This window comes from Syngnathus scovelli, chromosome 20 (genome assembly GCF_024217435.2).
Source record: "Syngnathus scovelli strain Florida chromosome 20, RoL_Ssco_1.2, whole genome shotgun sequence".
In the NCBI taxonomy this organism is placed as follows: Eukaryota; Metazoa; Chordata; class Actinopteri; order Syngnathiformes; family Syngnathidae; genus Syngnathus; species Syngnathus scovelli.
The window spans coordinates 4054241-4078877 of record NC_090866.1 but is presented as its reverse complement, the minus strand read 5'-3'; the positions used below and the strand labels follow the sequence as shown (position 1 = coordinate 4078877).

At 43.3% G+C, this 24637-nt stretch overlaps 1 protein-coding gene across 2 annotated transcripts; it reads left to right on the top strand.

The window, feature by feature from the left end:
* Positions 1-102: 102 nt before the first annotated feature.
* On the top strand, positions 103-23732 carry akap12b (A kinase (PRKA) anchor protein 12b). 2 transcript variants are annotated; one of them, XM_049756435.2, is made up of 4 exons: positions 103-297; positions 8639-8714; positions 18065-21703; positions 22692-23732. In XM_049756435.2, the coding sequence occupies exons 1-3, from the start codon at positions 193-195 to the stop codon at positions 21697-21699; spliced, it is 3816 nt and encodes a 1271-aa protein (XP_049612392.1). In that variant the 5' UTR covers positions 103-192; the 3' UTR covers positions 21700-21703; positions 22692-23732. The 2 variants fall into 2 exon arrangements, with proteins under 2 accessions (XP_049612392.1, XP_049612393.1); XM_049756436.2 differs by lacking the exons at positions 103-297; positions 8639-8714 and adding an exon at positions 15622-15840.
* Positions 23733-24637: the final 905 nt, after the last annotated feature.

Here is a 24637-nt window from a genome sequence, read left to right as displayed (position 1 = left end):
GTAATAGAGTTGTCTCTCTCACCCGCCTGTTTCATCCATCCAGGTCATACTCCGCTGCAGTGACTCGGCACACAGCTTGCACTTTTGTAGTCAGTACTTGTTTTATTTTTCTGGACGCGGGGGGGGGGGGGGGGGTAGGATACAGACTCAATCTCCCGAGGCAAGCCGGCAGACAAGCACCGTTGTTCGGCCATGGGAGCAGAAAGCTCAGCCCAGCGGGACGTTGCCCGGAACAGAGAGGAGGAGGATGCTTCAATCTCGGTCGAGGAAGAGGGAGGCGCCATCCTCGATAGCAAGGTACTCCATGGTTTTTCTTTTTTTTCTTTTTGTTTAATCTTAAAATGATTTAGCACCCTCACTGCCTGGCAGGTGTGTGGCCAAATTTTGACGCAGTTATTTTATTTTTTTGTGCTGAGTCACGCTTGAGAGTGCAGACGTCCCGCAGTCATAAAACTGATTTAGAACACAAGTCTGTGGCGCAGCACCAGTCTTCAAACTATTTGTGTTTAATATTAAATATGTATCTTTCATTTATTTTGTGCTCTTGTATTGAATTCAAATAAATATTTCCTCTTTAGTGTAAAACCTAAAGTGAAACAAAAAAATTAAATTAAATAATCATAATTTATTTGACTAATTATCCATATTCATAAATTTAAATAGTGCTCTTTTTATCTTCAGCTTCAAGTATTATGTGAAGCGTTCAAATATCTAAGTCCTAGGCCTTCCTCATGACTTCAAAATTGGATTTAAAAAAAACACAAAAAAAAACTCTTTAATAATTAACCAGCAGCCTCTCTGTTGAAAAGCACGATGCCAAGGTTTGTTTTTAGCTCATGCGTTTCTCATTTGACTCTGTAGGAGCTCTCGTTGCTCCAGGATGCGTTCCACTGCATGTGATCTCGTGACTGACTCAGCGCTCGAACCCGGGTGTAAATTACTCAGCGATGTGCGAAAGAATATTTGGGAAGCGGTCGCTAATGACCGTTTATTTGTACCACCTGCCGTGTTTGTGTCTCGTCTCAATATCGATTCTACTCGATGTATTGACTTGTTGTTATGCCACTTGCTCCGGCCACGCCCCGTTTTTTAATTCTTATTGACTGTGGAATACAAGTACAGTTAGGGAGTATTTGTACTTTAGTTCCCACCACTGCCACCTGCTCTTTTTACACCTCATATTGTCTTCGATCGACTTTTTTCTTTTTATGGGTGGCGGGTCAAAAACTCACACTTGCTTCTATCATCTCAAAAGGTCAAATGACACAATGATGGATGCGGAGCCTTAAGCTACGTTTCCACTTGTGTGTTCGGTCACCATGTTGTGGTTGTTCGCGCCCCCCTCCCCATCACGCGTGTTTAAATCATTGATTGAATCATCATGGCCATCACAAGATTGTCATTGTTCTATTTTTAAACTCCAGCGCATATTAGTTGAATTACCTTAATAGGAGGATGCTGTCACATGCTTCCTTGCTGGACAAGTTTAAAGCCAAACAATGCTGCTGACAGTGTCACTCATTAGACTAATGTAGATCTCAAATGATTAAAAAAATAATTCCAGTGAGTTTATGGTGGTTGGAAGAAAGCTGCATAACATGATGTCTTGCAGTGTGTTTGGTGTTGTATGATGTATGATACGAGAGAGAGAGCATGCAGCTGGTTGTACACTCATGCTGCAGGAAGTGGTCGATTAGAGGAAATGAGCAGCTGAGGGTGGAGGATGCATCATATAAGCACAACCAACAAAGGTGCAGCTTTTGAGACTCTTATGAGAGGACCGTCGTGCTGTTTTGTCAACCTTGCCTGACTTTCTAGTTGAGATCATATCAACGTGAAGATTTACTTCATCTCGGGCATGGGTGTTTTTCCTGTGAAAGAAGTGCACATTTGCACACTATCTGAATATTTTTAATGACAGCTTGTTGGTGTGCATATGGTGTGCAAAGTTGTGCTTCGCGTGGATTTAAGTAGCAGTTGTTTGAAGGTTTGTAATTGAAATAATGTCCATGCTAATTATTGTTAGCCTGTCAATGACATTTTGCATTACACATTAGCATTAAGCTATTCCATTTTAAAAAAAAAAGGATTTGCTCCTCCTACCAATAGAATAAAAAAATATTTAATTTTTTTTTAAAGAATTGTAGCGTCAGCTTTAGGACCCCCCCCCCCCCCCACCACCACCACCACCACTGATTCACATGCTTGATTTCAAGACAAGTACAGTGAACAAACTCATTCTGTCATCTGCTCCTTGTTATCACTTCCTGCTTGCTTGTAATTACGCGGTAACATCCTGAAACAACATTACCCTCGTGCGTAGGCCGACCCGTGCGATGCACCATGCGAGCAGAATGTCAGGTGCTTATGTAACGTAATGTACGGACGGAGGCGATAAAACCCGGAACGTTCCTGTATAATGAGCGGCGGCTGATCACACGCTACCGTGGCTCTTATTATGCTCTTTAGTGGGGAGGAGGGGTGAAGGTTGGGGGGGGGGGGGGGGGGTTCAAACAGACGAACCATTGAGGATGGGCTGGGACAGGGGACGAGCCCATCTGGGGGCCCCCTGTGTGCATCGGCCCAAAACAAGAGGAAGGAACCAGCGTGAGGCGGTGGATAAGGGAATGGGGAGGACGAGGGGCAGAGATAGAATAAAAAGGACGTCACGTAGGAGAGCCACATGAATCACGCTGTTGTTCTCCTGGGTCAGTGAAAATGAGGAGGGGGGGGGGGGGGGGTGAGAAATGGTGTTGAAAGTGAGTGAAAATTAAGGAACAAGTACAGCAGAACAAAGCACTTGTCTCTGTCCCAATCCTCTCAGAAACAAGTTGTTTAAAAAATTTAAGATAGATCATTCCATCTTCTGGTCGGATCAGTGATCGGTCGCACATGTGGATCACAAACGGTGCCTCCCGTTAAATGTGTGGGAAGCAAAATCCCCCGTTCCCCATGAAAAAGACATGGGCAAAAGTATTTGGACATATGGCCATCACACCTGTGAGAAAATATGGAGCGGATTTCATTCTTCTGGAAAGATTTCTGGCTCACAAACTTTGCGTGTGGAAGCGTGCCCAATTAAGTTAAGGTCCTTTCCTTTGGCCCGTAATTTAAAACGTAATGTTGTGTGGGAATGGAGAACCGCAGGCGCTGATTTGCTGTGAGGCCAAAAATAATCTTTTATCCAACCATTCTGCCTTAATGAGCCAAATTGGCATAAACACGACATCAAAAAATTGATCGCGCTTTGATTTCCTTCCATTAAGCTGTCAGGATGGAACTGGTTTCCCAGATCATTAAAGTGACTATCCAATTAAGTCTTTAAGTATAAAAATTAGATTACGTGACGAGATTCACAATGGGGTTCAAAATTTATTTGAACCAGCCAATCGCAGTGTCGGAAAAATGCTGATGTCATCGAATGCATGAACCCCTATAGGACAAAAAAAATAATACACATTCTGCAACTAAGAGAAATGCTCAGGCCTGCCCCTCCCTGAGGTCATTCAACTTATCACCTAGATGCAACCAACACGTGTACGCAAACTGTAACAAGGAGTTGCAAAGTGGATATAACTCATGTGATGTGTGTGTGTTTTATGATAAATACAAAACCGATGATTGCCTACACTTGGGCTCTCATCACGGTATTGTTAATAAACCCAAGAATTACAGGACTGTCTCAGAAAATTAGAATATTGTGATAAAGTACTTTATTTTCTGTAATGCAATTAAAAAAACAAAAATTTCATACATTCTGGATTCATTACAAATCAACTGAAATATTGCAAGCCTATTATTATTTTAATATTGCTGAGTATGACTTACAGCTTAAGAAAACTCAAAAATCCTATCTAAAAGAATTTGAATATTTCCTCTGACCAAGTAAAAAAAGAAGATTTAAAACAGCAAAACAAAATCAAACATTTGAAAATGTCCATTGATGCACTCAGTACTTGGTTGGGAATCCTTTTGCACGGATTACTGCATCAATGCGGCGTGGCATGGACAGTAATGCCATGGTCAGTACACCATTTACTGGTGGTTTTTGGCACTGTGGGCAGGTGCCAGATCATGCTGGAAAATGAAATCATCATCTCCATAGAGCTTTTCAGCAGACGGAAGCATGTAGTGCTCTAAAATCTGCATTTATTCTGGACTTGATGAAACACAGTGGACCAACACCAGCAGCTGACATGGCTCCCCAAACCATCGCTGACTATGGGAACTTCACACTGGATTTTGCTTCTCTCCAGCCGTTCTCCAGACTCTGGCGCCTTGACTTCCAAATGAAATACAAAACTTGCTTTCGTCTGAAAAGAGGACTTTGGACCATTCTGGAACTGTCCAGTGCTTCTTTTCCATAGCCCAAATCAGACGCTTCTTCCGTTGTCTTGAGTTCAGAAGTGGCTTGACCATGGGAATAAGGCTATTGTAGCCCATTTCCCGTACACGTCTATGAACAGTGGCTTTTGATACCTGGACTCCAGCTTCAGTCCACTGTCTTTGAAGCTCCCCCAAATTCTGGAAGCGACTCTTCTTCACAATGCTGTTAAGGCTGCGGTCATCTCTCTTGGTTGTGCAGCGTTTCCTGCTTCATTTCCCCCTTCCAACAGACTTTTTGTGGATGTGCTTTGAAACTGCACTCTGTGAACAGCTTGCTCTTTGAGAAATTTCTTTTTGTGTCTTACCCTCCTGATGGAGAGTGTCAATGATGGTCCTCTGGACAGCAGTCAAATCAGCAGTATTCCCCATACTTGTGATTTAGTTTACTGAACCAAGCTGAGTGTTTTTCAAGGCTCAGGAAACCCTTGCAGGTGTTTCGAGTTAATTAGACCATTCAAGTGATTAGTTGAATACCCTACTAGTATACTTTTTCATGATATTCTAATATTTTGAGATAGGATATTTGAGTTTTCTTAAGCTGTATGCCATAATCAGCAGTATTAAAATAATAAAAGGCTTGCAATATTTCAGTTGGGTTGTAATGAATCCAGAATGTATGACATTTTTGTTTTTTTAATTGCATTACAGAAAATAAAGAACTATCACAATATTCTAATTTTCTGCGACAGTCCTGTAGATTGGTAGATTAAATTGTCACAGCAACACAAAGCAGCTGAAATCTGATTGGACCAAATAACTGGACTGGTAGCAGCCAAGAGAAAGAAAACAAATTTTAACTTCAAATTTAGCTTGTACATTAAGACAGAAGCAATAGAACCTGTTCGGATGTTTTCATTAGGCCCTTCATTCCCCCTTCAGCTTGATTCTCTTTTTACGTGCATCCATATTTCATCAGTTATGGTCCTGATGCAGCAGTTAAGAGCTTCACTGAGCACAGTGGATGGTGCTGCGTGGGGTGTGTCCACATCTTTGTGTGTGTGTGCGTGCCAATCGGAGTTGAGCCATTTCAAGGACAAAGGGTGAGTCATTGCTTTGATGCTAATGCTACGTAGCTGAGCAGACAATATTCAAGTGACCGTGGCCTCTCTAATCTGCCAAAGGTGTGCACTATTCGGCAAAGTTGTACCACTTGCAGAGGTGGCTTTTTTTTCCCACACGCCTCAAACCGTGTTACGATTGCTCCAATTGCATGTAGCGTGGAAAAAAACATAAAGCGGATTTTGAACATCAGCCAGCTGAGATGGTCTCGATCGAGTGGAAAAACTAAACAGATACACCGTGTCGCCAGATGCTTCTCACAAATCATATCCAAATATGTCCATCTGTATATTCTTATGACAGTCTACACGTAGCTTTGCGCTAGTTGATTGGAAAGAGCATGAAATGTTCTCTGGGAATGCATTTCGAATCCCCTGATGGTTGGAAAAAAAATGTCTTCATCAACATGGGGTAGTGGATTTTTTGGTTGCGCAATAAATGAGCAGATTCCTATTAGATTATTTTATTTTATTACTTTAATGTCTTTATTCAAAATTAATTCATGGCTAATTAAAAGCATACTTTGAATCAGTGTCAAATCCTTTCCCCGGTCATGTGATGCCTATCATGTGTTTCTCGGAGGTCACCAAATGGGCGCGTATTTGTTATTTCAGCCCGGTTAGAGAATCAGCCCCGCCTCTTAGGTCAAACACTGGGCAGCAATCTCGATTAGCGCCGTGTCATGAAAGGCGGTCTTCCCTGGCACCCGGCTGTTGTTTGCTGTTCAAGTGCGAGCCACATAAAAGCAAGTTGGTGATGAAAAGCAGATAAACGAGCTGTGGGTGGTGCAGTATGGTGATTTTTGGGTTCAAGGGTTAGAAGCACTGATGTAGGTAGAGCACGGGACAGGTGTTTGCATCTCTTCCTCTCAAAAACGCAATATAACCGGACGCAGCTGTGCCACGTACGTTATCTGGAGCAGTTCTCAGTATTTATCTAAGAACATGACAAAAAAAGAAAAAGAAAATACTTGTCTGTATTTGTCCACTTCATTTTATATTGATTGAAAATAAAGATACCAAAGGCTAGTGTATAGCTTAGCAACAATAGCTAATATTTATGTGCTAAGGCAGAAAATGTTCTTTAAAATGTTTCTCTGTGGTTTTAAAAAAAAAGCAAACAAATCTGGTTTATAAATTATGTTGAGACATAATTTTTTGAGACAACAAAAGAAATCAAAGGGACATCGGATGTAAAAAAAAACATGTACATGGTCAATCGCCACACATTATTTGACAGCACACATCCTGACAGGTTGACAGTCAGCAGCCACATTAGCAAACATGCTTCGGGTGACAGAAAATTGTTTTCTTAACTATTCTTATTTATTTTCTACATACAATACAGTACTTGTGACTACTTGGTAACTTTATTTTGTACACAATATAAATACCAAATAGCTAAGCAAAAATAGCTAATAATTTTGCGCTAAGGCATTATTTTACTCACTAAAAACACTATATACTACCTTAAAACTACAACTAAATATTTTTCTCTAAATTGTTAACCACTGTGTACAACATCTGAAGCCACATATAACCTATTGTATTTGTTTTATTTATATTTATTTAACAACTGTCTTTGTTTGCTTTCGGGGATATAAATCTCTTCTGCTGGCCTTTGCGGAGTGATTTCGGAGACGGCCGGTTGTCACCGATGCCATAGCCAAGAAATATATGAGGCCCGGCGCAATTAAAGACAAACAAATGGAAAGCAGTGAGAGAAGAGTCCGATGAGAGAGATCATTGTCTTGTAGTGCTCAGTCCAGTAGAAACAATGAGTGTGTCGTAGCTATATGCCAACACGCTCCACCTCTTCATTTAATCCTTTCGGGATAAAAAACACAATATATACATAAATCATAAAAGTCATACTTCAAGAAAATAAAAAGTGTGTGGACCCATCCTGTTTTTTTTTCCCATAGCAGATGTTAACGGTCTCAGTCTGTCTTTTGGTCTTTGTGGTGTACCACGTTGGCCACGGAGACAGCAGAAAAATGCTCAGCTGGCTGCCAAACTTGTACATGTTCTGCCTGACAAAAGAATTCAGCATCAAGTTTTTGGCTCAGTTGACTTCTAGGACTGAAACGTGATCAAGGCAAATAGGATTTTCTTGAAGATGAAAGCAACAATCTATTCTCAAGATTTAGATGTGTGATGCAGATCACATTTGGGCCACGATGACAAGAGAACAAAAATATATTTAAAATTACTTTGAGTCATAGTGTGGTTAAAAAAACGTTGGCCATATTGTTCCCTTAAAGACATTTGGGGTAGCGGGGGTCCAATTTAGATGAGGTGTGCTGACAAAGTGAGTCAGGTGTTGAGGGGGAATCTTGGGAATGTTGGAGAATGGGGAGGGGGGGAGGAATTCTGGGAATGAAAGTCATGGGGTGGACTAGGGCAGGACGGGGTCGCTGCAGGGCTAAAGGTCACATAGATCTGATCGGACGTGCTGATGGCTGGAAAAGGACCGAAATTTGCAAGGTGGGCGGGGTTGCAAAATTTTAGGAATTTTTAAAGTTGGAAACTTTCCAAGGGAATCTAGTACCTGACATTTACACTATGTGGACCAAAGCTCATCCAGTTTTTTTCTGTAACACCAAATATTTGTGACATTCATATGTGGGACGAGTATACAGCCTTGTGGCACACCTCCTGCATCCAGCTAACATGTGTGTCGCACTTTATCAATGGCATTTTACATTCACATGAGATTCCTCCGATTTCTCATTGAGTTCCAGGATCATGTCCAGAACATTGAGCAGCATTACAAAGATTTTTTTGGTCTACAATTAGAGATCGTAAATATTCAGACTCCCCCAGTCATCTTTAAAGAAGTATTAAAGGAGGGATGATAACTGAGGCAATCTACTTGAAATATCTCTCTCAAAATATTTGTACCTGTCAAAAACAACACTCATTTTAATCATGCCGATTTTGGACTGAGCAGCTGTATTTGCGTCTGTATACAGTTCTGTTTTGGAAATTCATGAAATGGAACCACTGCATCCCATGGCTTATCTTTTACAGCCATTATTTAAAAAAAAAAAACACTTTTATTAAGGAAGTCGTTTATCTTTTGAATTTGTATCCTTTAGTCTCGTGCCAAGCCAAACTGACCAGTTCCAAGATAGCTTAGAAATCGAAATGATGCATCTTTTCGAGTGAAATATCTCTTCCTGTTCTTTCAGTCCCTGCACAAGAATGGACAAATCTCCAGCCTGACCAGTCTGATTGGACACTCGGAGGACAACACGCTGGCAGAAGGTGTGTGTTGTGTTTGTGTTCTGAGTCTTATTTGCAAATGTAGTCCAAGATCTGCTTTGCACACACTTTGCAAGGGTTTATTCATAAAATGTGTTCACATGGACGAGACATGCGAGCCGGTGATTAATGCGTCCAATTTATTTTGATTGCGCGCTTCCATCCTCAACCTGCGGCGCTTCATCCCCGCAGCTGCACGTGTTTATTATCTCGGCCGTTGCTATTGTGTCAAGCTCTATCTGGGAGGGCCGCAGGGGCGTGTATAAACCCTCCCTAAATATTTAGCAGGCCGTGACCCGGGCCCCGCGCAAAGCAAGCCTGCGTACTTCATAATACGCGGCGGCCCAAGGGAAAGCGGTAACCCAACACGACTTAAAACGCAGAGAAATGTCACATACCGCGCTTTCAAATAAGCGCTTTAATAAGCTATTTCATTAAGCGGCGCTGTCCGTTTAGAGAGTAACCCGACTCCCTCTTTTTCATGCGCGGCTTCACGATGTATGAGGTGATGAGAGTTGTTCAACTGTCACGTTATGAGTCCTTAAAGAGAAAGTTAATGTGACAGTCTTTTTTTTTTTTTTTAATTTTAGTTACATTTTAGCAGCTTCTGTATTCGCTAAGCTGACATATCACCTGACGTAGCATAGGATGCTAATTGTGCGCCTTCGTGGTTCTATTAACATGCTGTATTGTCTTACAAGGACCTTGAGATGGATATCAAGGACATAGAATAAAAGCGCAAACACTTTTCCATACATGTCAAACAAGTGAGCTTGTTAAAAAGCTTCAAGGCTGCGGTTAGAAATATCATGGGGAGTGAAAGGAAAGGGAGCTTTTGACACAATGAGCGATAGAGTGAAAGGTATTCCAGCACTCCTCGGACATTGAGTCTGCGAGCTGATAAACTGCCACGGTGGGAGACGGGAAGTGCAATCTACCTGATAACGGCCAAACACAACAAAAAAGAACAAGGCTGCTCATCAAAAGGACAAAAAAGGCAACACACACATCAGTGCGTATCGTTCACTAGTCCTGAATTAAACTACTTCGTTTATTACGTCGAGTGGCCAATTTTGTGTCCAGCGCCATTCAAACCCTCTCAACTTGTGTCAATTCCTCCCTCCAAAAGCAAACAGATTTATGAAGGAAAATTATTTTACTCATGGTGGAATTTAATTAGACATATGTTTTCAATGTAGTCAAGTGTAGTCGACCTAGTAGATCTAGGTCATGATGCCTCGGCACTGCTATATAGACAATGAAAACAAAACAAACTGAAGCCTATGTTTCCAATTTTAAAACATTTTAGATATTTTTGTCAGCTATATAGCGTAAAATCATAGTAGCGCGAACTCAAAGATTTCAAACTCTACAAACAACAACTCGAGTGGAATTCCATTGCGCTTTTTCAAGTTGGATCTGAAATGACCAATTTTGTGGAATGCGGCATTAAATATAGAGCTGAAGGTTTTATAGTTGTACAAGTTCATGGAGAGAACAAAATTAATAATATAAGACGACACTTTTTTGATCGAGTACTACGCGGGGACGCTTCTTGGCAGTCTTGCCGCCTGATGAGTTCATGTGCACCGAATGAGTCCAAAAGAATGACGTGGTTGATGTAATGTATCGACCACAGATTCGAGCATCCCTCCCTGATGACTTGCAGACTGCACAAGTGGACAGATGTTGATTTTTGGGGGGGAGGTGAACAAATGCTGACTCAGTGATTTTTGGGAAGATGTGCTGAGAGTAATGTCAATTTGCAGGACTGCTAGAGGTCATTTATCAGTAAAACGGTCTGGAACTGTTTAAATACGACTCGGGCCATCTGAGTGTTGTGTTCATCGTCCTAAAATATGGAGCCTCTCCCTTCAATTAAGCTTCGCGTCGTGTTTGCCAATACTGGAAACGTCACCGTCATGCAAACCAGTCGCGGCTCTGCCTGTATTGCTTTCACATTCCAACTTCTGCTCAAACTATGAGAGTTTGTCACACATTAAAAGGTGTGAATGCTTTTAAAAAAAGAAGAAGAGTTGGCGAGTTCATTTCAGAGTGGAGTGCTCGAAAACACAGTCCCACGAGATCCATCGTTTTCTATCTCAGCAGCATGTTTTATTTAGATGCCCATTATGAAGTGGGTGCTCGAGGGATGCCCATCAGGAGAAGACGAGACCTCTATTAGGAAGCCGTCATTCATCATGATTGGATGAGAGGCCTTTTTGTCTTCTCGCCAGTTTCCAGTAGTGAGGAAGGAAAATATCAATATGAGCTCATCAACATCTGATTTGTTCAGATTTTTACTCAGTCGAGTCATGCCAAAATTTTGACTAGCAACGCAAAATAAAAACTGGTCAGATTGGAATTTACTTGGCAACAAAGAGAGGCTGAAACCTGATTGGACAAAAACTCTTACCGTTCATATACAGCTAAAGAGAATAAATTGTTGGGAAAAATTAATGAAATTTCATGAAACAAATATTCAAAATGGGGTACGAAAGTCCCAAACCTCCCCGGAGCTCGTTCATATCTGCAGGCGATGCTCTTTCTCACATCTTTCCCGGCATCAGGGAACCTAATCTCCTCTGCCTCAACCCCTAACCTCCCCCAGGCACAAGGAGGCTTGAGTGAATGGAGAAGGAATGCGGCCCACTCCTCCTCCTCCCTCCATGGTAGACCCCCATTCTCCCACCATCTATAATGCCATTATCTCATCACATTTAGGGAGCTTCTCTATGTAGCCAGGACGAAATTTCAGTGAAACCTAGCTAGCTAACAAACATAGCTAATCGACTCAATCGGTGTTTTTCCTAAATATATCTGACGAAGATGAAGTGAAAAAAAGCTTTTTAGTTATGATGTACTCTGTTAGCCTTGGCTCTTCTATATCCACTTTTTTTTTACAACTAACAACAGAAGACAACATATGCCAAGGAGCAACTGTGTAAATTGCTGAGGCAAAAATTTCTGGAATTTAGCGAAAAAGTTGAGGCAACTGATGACAGAAGGCAAGCCGTGCTAAATATATACTCCTTTAGGGAACTCAACTCTTATACCATAGATTTACCATGAAATACTTGTAATTTATCTTTTTCTTTAAATACATTTCCACTAGGTTTAAAAAGTGTTTTTAATGTCTTTAAGTGTGTTTAAATATAAATAATTGTATAAATAATTTTATCGTTCACTTGAACTGAGAAATCTTGAAGCAAGCATGCTGGGCCTCTAATTTGAAAAGCTAAAAGTTTGTTCTCTGTCTTGAAAAGTTTCACCTTTTGCAGGCGGGTCTGGATGTATCCCATGCAATAATCACTTTGTGTCACAGAAATAGTCGCGAAAGCGTGCATGGTGTGTAAACATGGTGTCCCCGAGTCAAGTAGAAACACTCGTCGACTTCATTTCCCTGTTCCGCCATTTATGTCGTTGAGACATTTGTTGGAAAAGATGGGGGGTGGGAGCCCGTTTTTTTTTTTTGTGTGTGCGTGTGTCCTGAGTCCGAGATGATGTCATGGGCCGTCTCTGAAGGCAACAAAAAGCCCCTCCACCCAAACTAGCCCACCCCTCCATGCATCCCCACCCTCAAACATTCCTGCGCTAGACCTGTTATTATAGTTTAGCTTATTATCAGTTATCAAAAAATGTAGCTGACGTATGTGTGTGAGAATCAAATGGACAGCGCATTGTTGGATTTTGTCCACAATTTAGGGAGCGCGCTATCTGCGCCTCACGGCAAAAGCCATTGCCAATCACCTGTTATCCAATTTATTCACTGCGTGCGCGTTTGATTTCTTCAAATTTAGGAAAATGCTAAGACACTGAAGCAGAAATTAGACTTACACAGGTTGGTTGAGTTCAATCACAATTCTTGTTAAGAAAGCTCTGTTTTCAGGAAAGTACAACACAGCGCTGGGCCCTTCACGAGCAGAAAGTCTCCATTCAGAAAAGGCAACGTTCAAGGTTCTTTGGTCAGCTTATATTCAGTTGCACATTGTGGGCCGAGTGTGATGGGTGATGAGTCTTTGGGGTGGGGCAAGTTCGAAGGAGAGTCTGATTCCATGGGAGTGGGTGCTGGTTCGGTGAGAGCTGGTTCCGTGGGGTTGGGTGCTGATTATGGGCGATTCGATGTATGGGGGCTGTTGTTTTCCTTTCTGTCTTTCAGCCTTGACGATCATCTTTGGCTTGGCTGTCTCCCTCTGGCACCTGCTGGTTTTATCTCCAAGTGACCTTCCTGTAAACATTCTCCTCCATTCTTGCACATACACTGTCGCACCTCATCCATTCATCATTCTTTCAATTTTGTTATTTTGTACGGAATTATGTGAGCTTTTGGCTGTGACATCATCAGTTTATTCATGTTCCCTGACTATGCAAAGTTTGTACTCACCACTTACCATGTTTTTGTTTGTTTGTTCTTGTGATACTCCATGTACTTGCTTACGTCATCATATTCTTAGTTTAATCATGCTTTCAACCATATCTTTTCTTTTTCAGGCAAAATATTTCCCTCTGTCCAGAACGTTCAGTGGTAATCGAAAACTGGCGTCTAGCATTAGTCAAAACACAAGATACAATCAAGTACTGAACATTTTTAGACGATTTTGGCAGTGTCCGTGATTTAGAAAATCATCAGGCATGCATTAAACAGTTCCTTAAGGGTCATTAAGCTATTCAGGCAATATATCAAAAAACATTTATTTCAAAGTGCTCAGAAATATATAACAGATCATAAAGTTATAAAAACCTTTGTCATTACCACTTATCAAAAATGTCTAGATATGTCTTCTTTATTGATTTGGTGTGTAGGTAAAATTATATGCTTAAAATGTTTCTTTTATTTTTTTAATAAGTGAATATACTTGTCTGCTTATGTACTTTATTCAATGAAGTTTGAGCATATCTGTTTTTTGTAGCTAGGCAGGACTTTTTGTATTTCGATCCCATTCCTTCAGCGTTCATAAAAGTGTAGGCACGCATGAGTCATGTGGAGGAAGTCAGGGCGTAAAAGGAACAGTGGGTGGGTTGGTTTGGGGGGGTCCAAGCCATGTACTCCCACCATCAACTATGTGATACTATCCCTGCTGCGTGACTCACAACACACTGCACAATAGTACTTGTGCAGAGTGACATATTTACTTCATGTGTCACTGCATGGCTTGAAAACCTCAATGGTGTGTCATGTCCAATGAGTCGCTTCAATTAAATTCAGTTTAAAAAGACTTAGTCGATTGCTATTTTAATTAAAAGTAAATAGTTGGAAGGCGGCTCGGTGGCGCACTGGGTAGCACGTCCGCCTCACAGTTAGGAGGGTGCGGGTTCGATTCCACCTCCGGCCCTCCCTGTGCGGAGTTTGCATGTTCTCCCCGAGCCCGCGTGGGTTTTCTCCGGGCACTCCGGTTTCCTTGGTAGGCCGATTGATCACTCCAAAATTGTCCCTAGGTGTGAGTGCGAGTGCGAATGGTTGTTTGTCTCTGTGTGCACTGCGATTGGCTGGCAACCGGTTCAGGGTGTCCCCCGCCTACTGCCCGATGCCGGCTGGGATAGGCTCCAGCACGCCCGCGACCCCCGTGGGGACTAAGCGGTTCAGAAAATGGATGGATGGATGGATAAATAGTTGGAGATTTCCTCCATATTGACATCACTGTCTTGTTACTGTGGCAAAAAAAATAATTGTACTTTGGGGTTTGAATTTTGTTTTTTAAGATACTACAGGGTTTGTTTGGTGGGAGTTAACGCAACTCTCTTTACAACAAGCAAAATTATTGGCAGATAAGAGAAAAAATCTTGAAAAGGGCTGGTTCAAGTTCTTTAATTTCAGACCCAGTTAAACTTTACTGTCAAACAAAACATTAAACAGAGAAAAATACATGTTGTGTATTTCAAACAACCACATAACTTTGTATCAAACGTCTGCTAGCTTAATGCTGACACAAAATGGGTAACGCCATAGATTAGCATCTCATTGGCTGATTAGCACCCACAGGAAATTGCATCAGTGAAAAAGAAACCCAAATTGATATTAGAAAGGTGTCAAAAATGAGAGATAAGGTAGTTGCGTATTTGTGTGACTTCGACTCGCAGACAGCACTCGATTCAAATTACCGTTATCACCCATGCTAACAAATTTACACATTCCTGTAGAGACAAAGCAGAAGATTACAGAACACGACGCTGTTTATCTGCATTCCGCCTCGTCTGCCTCCACCTTCATAGGAATTCCGAATTAAATGTGTTTAAATCATTGCGAGGGGCTCATTAGCAATTTTACGGGGGGGTCAACTAGCACCTTGAAACACCATTCTTGGGTTGTTTAAAGATTTTGATCTCAACTTGCTTGCAACTCAATGATTTAGATTTGTTTATGGCCAGTATGGATTTTTATAGTTCAAATCAATATTTTATTATTTTTCTTTTAAGTCCATTTGAAAGACTCCAACTGAAAACTTTATTGTGTGTATTCAATAAAACCATTCAAAGCGTCGCCATTCAGACAACAGCGGCTTAACAAATGCCAGGAAGGTTATGTCGTGTACCAGAAGTGTTACGCTTGACCACTTTTTCAGCCAGACTGTGCCAGTGTGTCTTTGGGGCCACAGCATGCGTATTAAGGTCAGAAAAGGAGTCGTTGCGCGTCAGACGGATTTGGTGGCGGAGGGCTGGGGGGGGGGTCCATGCAGTTTGATCACATACAATACTTTTTATTGTTTAAAAAAAATGGGTCACTTCCTTGAAGGAGTGCATAATGATGAGCTGTAGTCAGGCTGAGGTGGAAGTGCAATGGAGTGGGGGGGTGGGGAGCGTGCTAGTAAAGGTGGAAGGGTGGGGGGGGTCATTCTGAAGAGCTGAAGAAAGGAGGGCGGTGGTGGGAGAGGGAGGCAGGGGTGGTCCCAATGTGACATGCGTGTCAGTCTGTTGAAATGTGTGTGAGGCGGCTCGCCCGGCACACACGGGCCACGGAGCAGCACAACAGCAACTCCGACAAGTGAAGGGACACTCTGAATTACTTGTTGAGAATTTTTTCTGGGTTCTTCTCATTTTTGTGGGTCTTGTTTTTTTTTTTTTAAAAACTTAAAAATAAACAGGATTTTTTTGGGGGGACTTTCACAAATGCTTGGAACGATTACTTTAACAGGTAGGCTTAATTGTTTTGATATTTTATTTATGTTTTTACAATACTTTTATTTAGTTTTTGTTGTTTTGTTTCATGTGATTGAAATTTGTCCTAATTTTTTATGGGGTTTTGTTCCATGAATGGGTATTGCCGAGGCCATTGTTTTCCTGAGGGTGTGGTTCTACTACTAGAATGGAGTTCTACTATGGGAGCCTTTTAATACAGAGGGGTCCAATAACATCACTATTTATCTTTATTTATTTTTTCATTATTATTTTATGTGCAGTGGTGGATCTTCCTAATACAGCATCTATCCAAGTGTAGCCCAACTTCTAGTGACCCAGTGGGCTGCACTCCCAAGGTTTTTTTTTCTTTGAGGGCAGGGGGTCTCTCCACAGCTGTCTTTATGATATAAATGAAGAGCAACAGTTGCCTTTTTATCATACACAAAGTGTCACAGATCGGGCCAACTTCCATTTTGTCGTCATGTGAAGCGTTTCATACGATTAGAGTGGGATCATAATTCCCACTGGGGTTGTTGGGTTGAAACCACAAAGAGCAGCAGGGGGTCTGTTGGGCGGGGAGGGCGTAAGAGAGGGTGGCATGAAATGAAATGATGAAATGAATCTGATTCTTGCTGGTCTGTCTCTGGTAGATGGTCTTCTTGGGTTTCACAAATGTAGTGGTTGCTTTTTATTACTGTGGATGTGATGAGTACCCCTCCTCCCAGAGTGGCGCCTCGGAGACACTCTGACCACACCTTAGTTTGGTGCGCGGGGGGGGGGGGGGGGGGGGGGGGGGGGGTCTTTGTCAGTTTTGGGGGATGTGAAAGCCGAGTTGGCCTCTTTTTTCTCCTTAACTGACTTCTTTTGTTTGCATAGCTGCCGCTGCTTCAGACGAGTCATCTTAATATAGATTTGCATACATTTGGGAGAAGTTGGTAAATAAGTGTCAGCTTTCTTCTCAACAGTAGTTGCAGCTGTGATCCAATATGACTGTTCTACTTTTGTACTATATTCCAATTGCTTCACCCCAAAATGTTTTTTAATTTTTTTTTTTATTGGACACTAACCCCACAGAAAAAAAGTTGGAACTTGGGGTTTTTACCATCAGGCGACCAACCGCCCCCACACCCTCGGAAAGAAAAATAACCCGTCCAGCCACCTTCTCGACCCCCTGCAGCCTCACCACAGAAACACCCTTTGTGGTACAGTCGTTATTTAAAGCACACACACCGACGCCCCTCCCTTCCCTAAATCAAATCATTCCAGGGGTGTTGTGTGTGTCTGTAAAACAAAACAAAAAAAACTGACATCAAAAAGACAGCAGAGATGCCAGCAGTGTGTTAAATCCACACGACTCCGGGTTTTATGATGGTGTAGATACACATTGCCTCATCCGGCAAGTCTGACCCGTACTTTACAACTTGACTTAAGAGGAGGAGGCGGCAAGTTGAGTTTGTTTGGCTTGCCCATGAACGACTTTATTTTGTAAATATGTTGAATCTTGTCAAGTTTGCGACCGCCCCCGCCCCCCCCCTCTTTGTTTTCACAGGCCGCAGTAGGATTACAAGGCCATTGTGTTGTGCCTTGAAGAAGGCGGTTCCTCATCTATTCCGCTGTGGTGGAATGTGGGTCAAGGGGACTTAATTCAAAGAGGGTGGGCGTAAGGCTCTCAGTGTTTGCTTTAAGAAATGTAAAATAAAATTTAGCTGTGCTTGAGTTAAGTGAGACAGTGTTTAGGAGAATCTGGAATAACATAGCACACATTCCTGGCTGAGTTAAATCCATACATAGAACGTCGGCGCGTCCTCAACAACACGTTGCTTTTTTTACATAATTTCCTCGAAACTTTAACATGCTTCAAATGTTTCTCGTCTAACACTAAAATATCCCAAGAATGCTGTGAGGTTATAATTGTGGGTACCATTTTTTATCTGTGGGGAAAGACCAACGTTTTTTTTCTTTTTTTTTTTCTAAATAGTACAAGAGAACAGTACCTTAGAATTACCCACATTTTTTTTGACTGCTCGCGGTTCCCACAGTTTTTCTTTAAAGGGGGTGTGCGTGATTGGGTAATGTGATATCTACAAATTAGACATTTGTGACTCGTAGAGTATTGGGTGACTGTTTTGAAAGCTGGGAGTAGAAAATGGACTGTACCATTTTACGAAGTAAATTTTGCTGAGAGCTAATATTGATTTATCTAACAAAGTGCCATTTTTGTTACTTCCTCGTCCTTTCAGTTGGCCAGCCAGATGGTGTGTCTGTGGCTCAGAAAGAGGACACCTCAGAGACCATGGACACCATCGTGGACGAGCAGGCTTCTCAGGTAAACGGTGAGAAAACAGAGAAGGAGTCGCCAGACGACATCACTCCCGTTGAGGAGAAGGCAGCGGAGGAGAAGCCCAACGAGACAGGCGAAGTGGGCTTCAAGAAGATCTTCCGCTTCGTGGGCTTTAAGTTCACCCTGAAGAAGGATAAGAGCGAGGAGAAAGAGCCCGTGAAGCTGCTGACGGTGAAGGACAAGGATGGAGATGCAGTCAACAGAATCGATGAGGCGGGAGAGAACGGGATCACGGAAAAGGCAACCAACACTGAGGCTGACCTCACTGAAGATGCTAAAAATGTTGAAAGCCCAGACGATCCTGGTGATGCCACCGAGACCTCAGATGAAGCCAACAAGGATGAAGGCGCCGAGAATGAGGACGAGGCCAGTCCGCCACCCCAGGAGGCTGCCTTGTCCCCCTTCAGGAAGCTGTTCAGTACCAACCTCTTCTCAAATCTGCGAAAGAAGTCCAGCATCAAGAGGACCAAAGAGGAGGAAGGCAAGGAGGTAGTTGGTGAGGATGAAGCTGTTAAGCTAGAAGAAGGAGAAGAAAGCAAGGAGGACGGAGCGACCACTCAAGAGAAAGAACAAGCCGAAGAGGAAGCCCCAGCATCACCCGATGAAATGAAACCCGAACCGAGCTCGGAGACTGACGTCACCGTTGATAGCCCTACTTCTGATGAGACGAAGCCAGAAGAGGAAAAAGCAGAAGAAAAGAAAGCTGCAGCAGAGGTGACGTCTGATTCTGAACTTATGGCTTCGCAAGAGAAGGCAAAACCCCAAGGAAGCCCTCTAAAGAAGCTTTTCACCGGTGCTGGCTTGAAGAAACTCTCCACTAAGAGCAAGAAGAACAAGAAAGATACTGAGGTGAAACTGACTGGGGAGGAAGCAGGAGAACTTCAGTCCTCTATGGAATCCACAGAAGCGGCAAAAGCTGACAGTGGGCCATCATCTCCAGAGAAATCAGGAGAACATGTTGCTGAAGCTGAGGCGGCGCAGTCCGACTCCACACAGGAACCCGAAGGTGAAGTTGTCTCTGATGGAGAGAAGAAGAAGGAGGGAATCGTGGCCTGGTCTTCCTTCAAGAAACTTGTGACACCCAAGAAGCGTGTGAAACGATCTTCTGAGAGCGACGATGAGATCCCAAGTGAGAAAGCGGCAAGGTCGGCGACCTTGTCGTCTTCTGAAAGTGCTCCGTTGGCAAACGAGAGTGCGGAGGAGGAAGCCAAAGAGGACAAACCTTCCGAGGACGAGAGCAAAGCTGAAAATACTGAAGAGAAGCTGGTGAGCAGCACAGAGGAACCCAAAAAGAAGATGGACACGTCAGTCTCCTGGGAAGCTCTGATGTGTATGGGAGGACCCAAAAAGAGGACCAGGAAGACTTCTGATTCTGATGATGAGGAAACCAAGATTGAAGAGGAGAGTCACGTGACCGCCGGAGAACAGGACAAGCAGGAGGACAAGACCGAAGCAGCTGCTGCAAACTTTCAAAATTACGAAGAAGGCGCTTCCTCCCCAGAACCTCTGAGTAGCCCACCTGAGAGGGAGTCGACCTGGGATACGCTGAAACGCATGGTCATGCCAAGAAGTAAGTCCAAAACTGAAGAGAAGACAGAAGAACAAGTTCAGCCAGAAAGCGAAGCGCCAAAGGAGGAGTCGTCATTCTCTCTGAAGAAGTTCTTCCCTGGTCTCAGAAAGAAGAAAACTGAAAAACAAGCGTCCACCGAGAGCGAGGAGGACTCCGACACCCCGGCTGTCGTTCCTCTCTCTGAATATGACGCACAGCAGGAGGTCATCCAGGAACAAGCAGCAGAGGAAACCGCGGCTCCGGCTCAAGCGTCCTTGGATGAAAGATCTCCATCTTGGATCGCGGCCGTGGTGGAGCGCGGCGATGACAAGCACGACGAGCTGAGCGACATCACTGAAGAAGCAGAGAACATCGCCACGCCCAAGTCCGTTGACACTGGCAATTTGGAGGATGACGCCGAGGAGCACGTCGGACGGAGGTTGTCGGTAGCCGAAGTTGCTCATACTCCTCCTTCAGAAACCACCAGCGGTGAGCTCGAGAGACCCCAGGATGAAAACGTTCAGCAGTTTGTGGCAGCCATTAAGGCCCAAATAAGTGAAGTTCCACCCATGACATCTGTGATCTGCGAGGACGCATCAGTTGAGATTGCCTCTGAAGAATCCGAACCAGCTTTGGAGCAAGCCGATTCCAAATCTCTTCATCTGTTGGCACCGCATACCCAAACTGAGACCACAGCCATCTGCATTGGCATGGAAACCAAGGAGATTGACGAAGTCGCTCTGGAGGAACCTGCGACTGAGATCACAGAGGGCCTTCCCGTCATCACCGACGCCCACAGCACCGAGGTCTTAGAAGAAGAGGAGGCGGTAAAAATGGAGGAGGCCGTTGTCACGGAAGAACCACTGCTGAGCGCCCAAGTTCAAGTGAGAACCGTCGAGGTCGAGCTGGCCCAAAGCTCACTGAGCGAAGCATTGGATGTTCAAACCGCAGAGGAGAGCTGCGAACCCGCGTCGACGACGGTCGCCGTCGTCAACTCTTTGCTGGAGCCACAAGTTGCGGAGGCCGTCGCGAATGTGGCCGACGACGCTCCGATTGTTGTCGTTACACCAACGTTGGAAATTCCCGCGCCTCTGCAAAACGGAGACGTCACCGAGCCGAGCGTGCAGATCAAGGAAGGAGAACTCCCCTGTGAAACGGTCGCCTCGAGTGAGCAGGTTTGCGTCATCTCCGAATTTGTCGTCCTGGTCAGCCCGGCCCTTGCGAAACAAGTGTCGACCTCCGACGTGTTTGAGCCAGAAGATGTCACAGAAACCAATGGCGACAAAGAGGTCTCCAGTCAAATTGAAGCCCAGAGCTTGGTCATCGCCCAGTCCGTCATTCAGGATGCTGTGGAGAAAGTTTCAGAACAGCCCAAGACCCCAGAGTCCTCCACAACACCAGTCCAGGCAGTGATAACCACAGAAGAGGAGATCTTGGCGGAGGTCCCGGTTGTCACCGACACCCCTACCCCCATCATCAAAGACAAACCGGCAGAGAAACCTCTTTTCGTCGCCACAGAATGCAAAACAGTTCCCGTTAAGGTGGCGGCGATCCTCAACGCTTCTGCAGTGGAGAACGGAGAATTTGAGAAAGGCTTGAAGAAAGCTGTGGAGGTCATTGCAAGTGAAGAATTTGAGGAAGAAGTGGTGGAGATCATTGGCGAGAGTCAGAAGAAACTGGAAGCTGTGAAGGAGGAGATGGAAGAAGACAAACCGCAATCGGAGAAGGAGATCCGCATGCCGGTCCAGGTGGTGCTGCAGACCGCGCAGGTGGTCGAGGAGGAGTCTGTCAAAGAGGAGTTTGTGGAGGAATTAGGCAACAACGTCACCATGGACGGCAGAGGAGACCGGCCGGCGAGCGAGCAGTCAGAAAGTCTCCTGGCGTCGTCAAAGTGCGCCGAGGTGATGGCGCAGGTGATGGAGGTCATTGAAGAGGCGGTGAAGGAGATCCAGCCCGCGTCCACAGAGATTACACCGGTGTCGTGAACAGGTGAGATGGACCACAGAATTTCGTCATTCACCGATCAAACGAGTTTCTCATGTTGTTTTTTTTTTTTTTAAGATCAATGGGCTCTACTTTTATTAGATGGGTTGGACGGGAGGGGTTGGGGTGCCATCGGCCAGATGAAGAAGCTTTTGTTCAGGCACTGAGTTACCAGGGAAAACTTTGATATCAAAGTAGGAATGCTGTTGTTGCCTCCTTCTTTGTCGGCCGGCTGGGGTCTTAAAAGGAAGTGGTGTGCGAGGGGGGAGATGAACGTTTGCTGAAGGACTGATTATAACCACCCCCCATTTCCTCTTCCCCTCCATCAGCCTTGCTCCAATCTAGCCCAGATCACATTTTTGAGAAATTGTCATTGTTTTGTTTTTGAGTTTGATCTATGCACAAAACAGCATTGTAAGTCAAAGTCAAAGTCAAAGTCAGCTTTATTGTCAATTTCTCCACATGCCAAAGACACACAAAGAAGTAATAGCTGACATATCCGAAAAATCCACTTATTGCTCAAACTAACCTTTAACTCATAAATACTAGTGAATGTATTAATATATTACATATTATTGTTATATTACTATAATGAATATCTGATCTGGGCACATTCTGAATCGGCGCAAGAAAGTCATTTAGACAGTTTTCCGTTACTTTGACTCTATCTTGTGGTATAAACGTATATTGCAATGAGTTGATAAAATTCACTCAGACTGATTTGTTGCCATCGTGTGGCCTCACAGGCAAATTGCGGTGTAGTGCAGTCTTTCTGGGGTGCTTCAGTTAATCATGTACTCATGTTATTATTTGCTGAGGTAGTCATTATTAATTATTATGATGTAATTTTAACAGAATACACAGGCATTAGGTGGAAAAGGAGAATGTGGAAACAGATCTTTTTTCAAAATAACAATCTGTATACTGTCCAAGTACATTTTTGCATGTCCTTAACCTCTCTCCTTGACCCCCCACCCCCACCCCACCCCCCCAGGATGAGAGTGATGACAAGGATGAAACAGAGGATGATGCTTGGTTAGGACTACCCACTGACACACTGGGTCCCTTCCTGCCCCGAGACAGACTGGGTCGCCAAGCTTCCTGTCCCATACAACCCCCCCACAACCCTGCATCCAGCCATGGACGAATGTTTACCTGTGTGTGTGTGCGTATGTATGTGTGTGTCTGATGTATAGACCTCAGACAAAATCAAAAGGTAAACAGATTGTATATTGTATTTATATCACGAGTATTCTTCCAATCATCCTTTATTTTTTCATGTTGAGCCCTGTTTTTTCTGTTTTATTACCTTCATCACACATAAAAAAATGTTTTTAAGAATGCCAGAAGCAACAAGTCACGACTAAAGCTAACTGTTGCATACAGCAAGACATATTGTTATTCAAATATTTTGTAGCTGCCATGATACAAACTGTGATTTCGATTGTCAATAAAATAAAATTGGAGTAAATTCCCTCATATTCCACATATCAACATAAAACATTTGGTGCCTATTTTACTGTGAAATAACCTTTTCACTTATCTGTCTTAACATACGTAAGTGGTAGGAAAAAACGAGATGGAGGGTTAAAGGTGCATTTATTTATGAATGCAAGCTACTTTGGACCACAAATCACAAGAGTCTGGAGGTTGCTTAATACATTTTTTTTCCAATACATTTGGTTCAGTTGTATCAATGGCTGACACCAGCAAGCTTTATGACCAAATGAGAGAAAAAAAATCAATTTTTGCTTCGTTGTACATAAACAATTTCTCCGAAACTACTTTTTGCCCTCTCAGTCACCTTTGTCTTCACTGTGAGCCTGTTAACATTTGTACAGAGGATGTGTATACCCGACTTGTATGAACTGACAAAGCCTCTTGTTTTAACAACTAATATACTTCATTCTCCCTAATATTCACATAAGCATGGTTTTAACTGTCTTTTTTTTTTTGTATTTTCCAAGTTGTTAATAGTAAGGATACACAAACGTGTCTACATTTCATTCAATAAAGTTTAGAGGGTGGAGGTAAAGCATGTATTTTGTTTTCGTTCAAAATATATTCAATATTCAAATTTACGTTGGACTCGTGTCCCCTTGTGGCGCAAACTGACAGTACAGTGCTTCAAGATTCAAGAGTTTTTATTCGCCATGTTTGAACGTGCCAAACAAGGAATTTGACTTCGGTACATCACAGCCTCTGTTCAACATTTAGGTGACTAACAACACAAAAATGACAAATATTCTCAAACATCCCCTGATCTTAAACTCTCAGGAGGGCAAGTAAAAACTCAAAACTCCAACTAGGAGAAATGAGAAACCTTGAGAAGAGACCACAGATGGGAGGGTCCCTCTTCCAGGATGACCAGGTTGCAATGGATGTAGAGTAGACACAGTACTTGACGCAAGTACCAAGAAAAACAAAAATCAAGAAAATGTATTGTTGAATATAATTTAAAAAATATTGAAAAATGAAATTACAATTTAAATTGTATACATTTACACACGCGACAAGACAAATCGAATGCTCAAATGGCGCCTATGTAGCCAATCCGGAGGGCTGGGGCGCGCATGCGAAATGGCGCCCGGCGCGTTTGAAAGCACTCGTAAATTAGAAAATTGAGTGTTATGTTAAGTAGTACAGTGGAACCTCGGTTTTCGAACGTTCCGGTTCTCGAACAAATCAGTATTCGAACAAAAATTTCGAGATTTTTTTTGCTTCGGATGTCGGACGAAATTTCGGTTGTCGAACCTCGCGAGATGAGCCGAGAGGACCCGCATGCCAACTGACTCCGTTCGTTATTACATTCTCGTTACTCTGAGAATTGCATCAACTCTAATCATGCCTCCAAAGGAAGCAAGTGGGAGCAGTAAAGCCATCCTAAAACACAAAGACGCTCTTAAAGCAATGCGGCAGTGAGCGCCCGGTGCGCTGCGG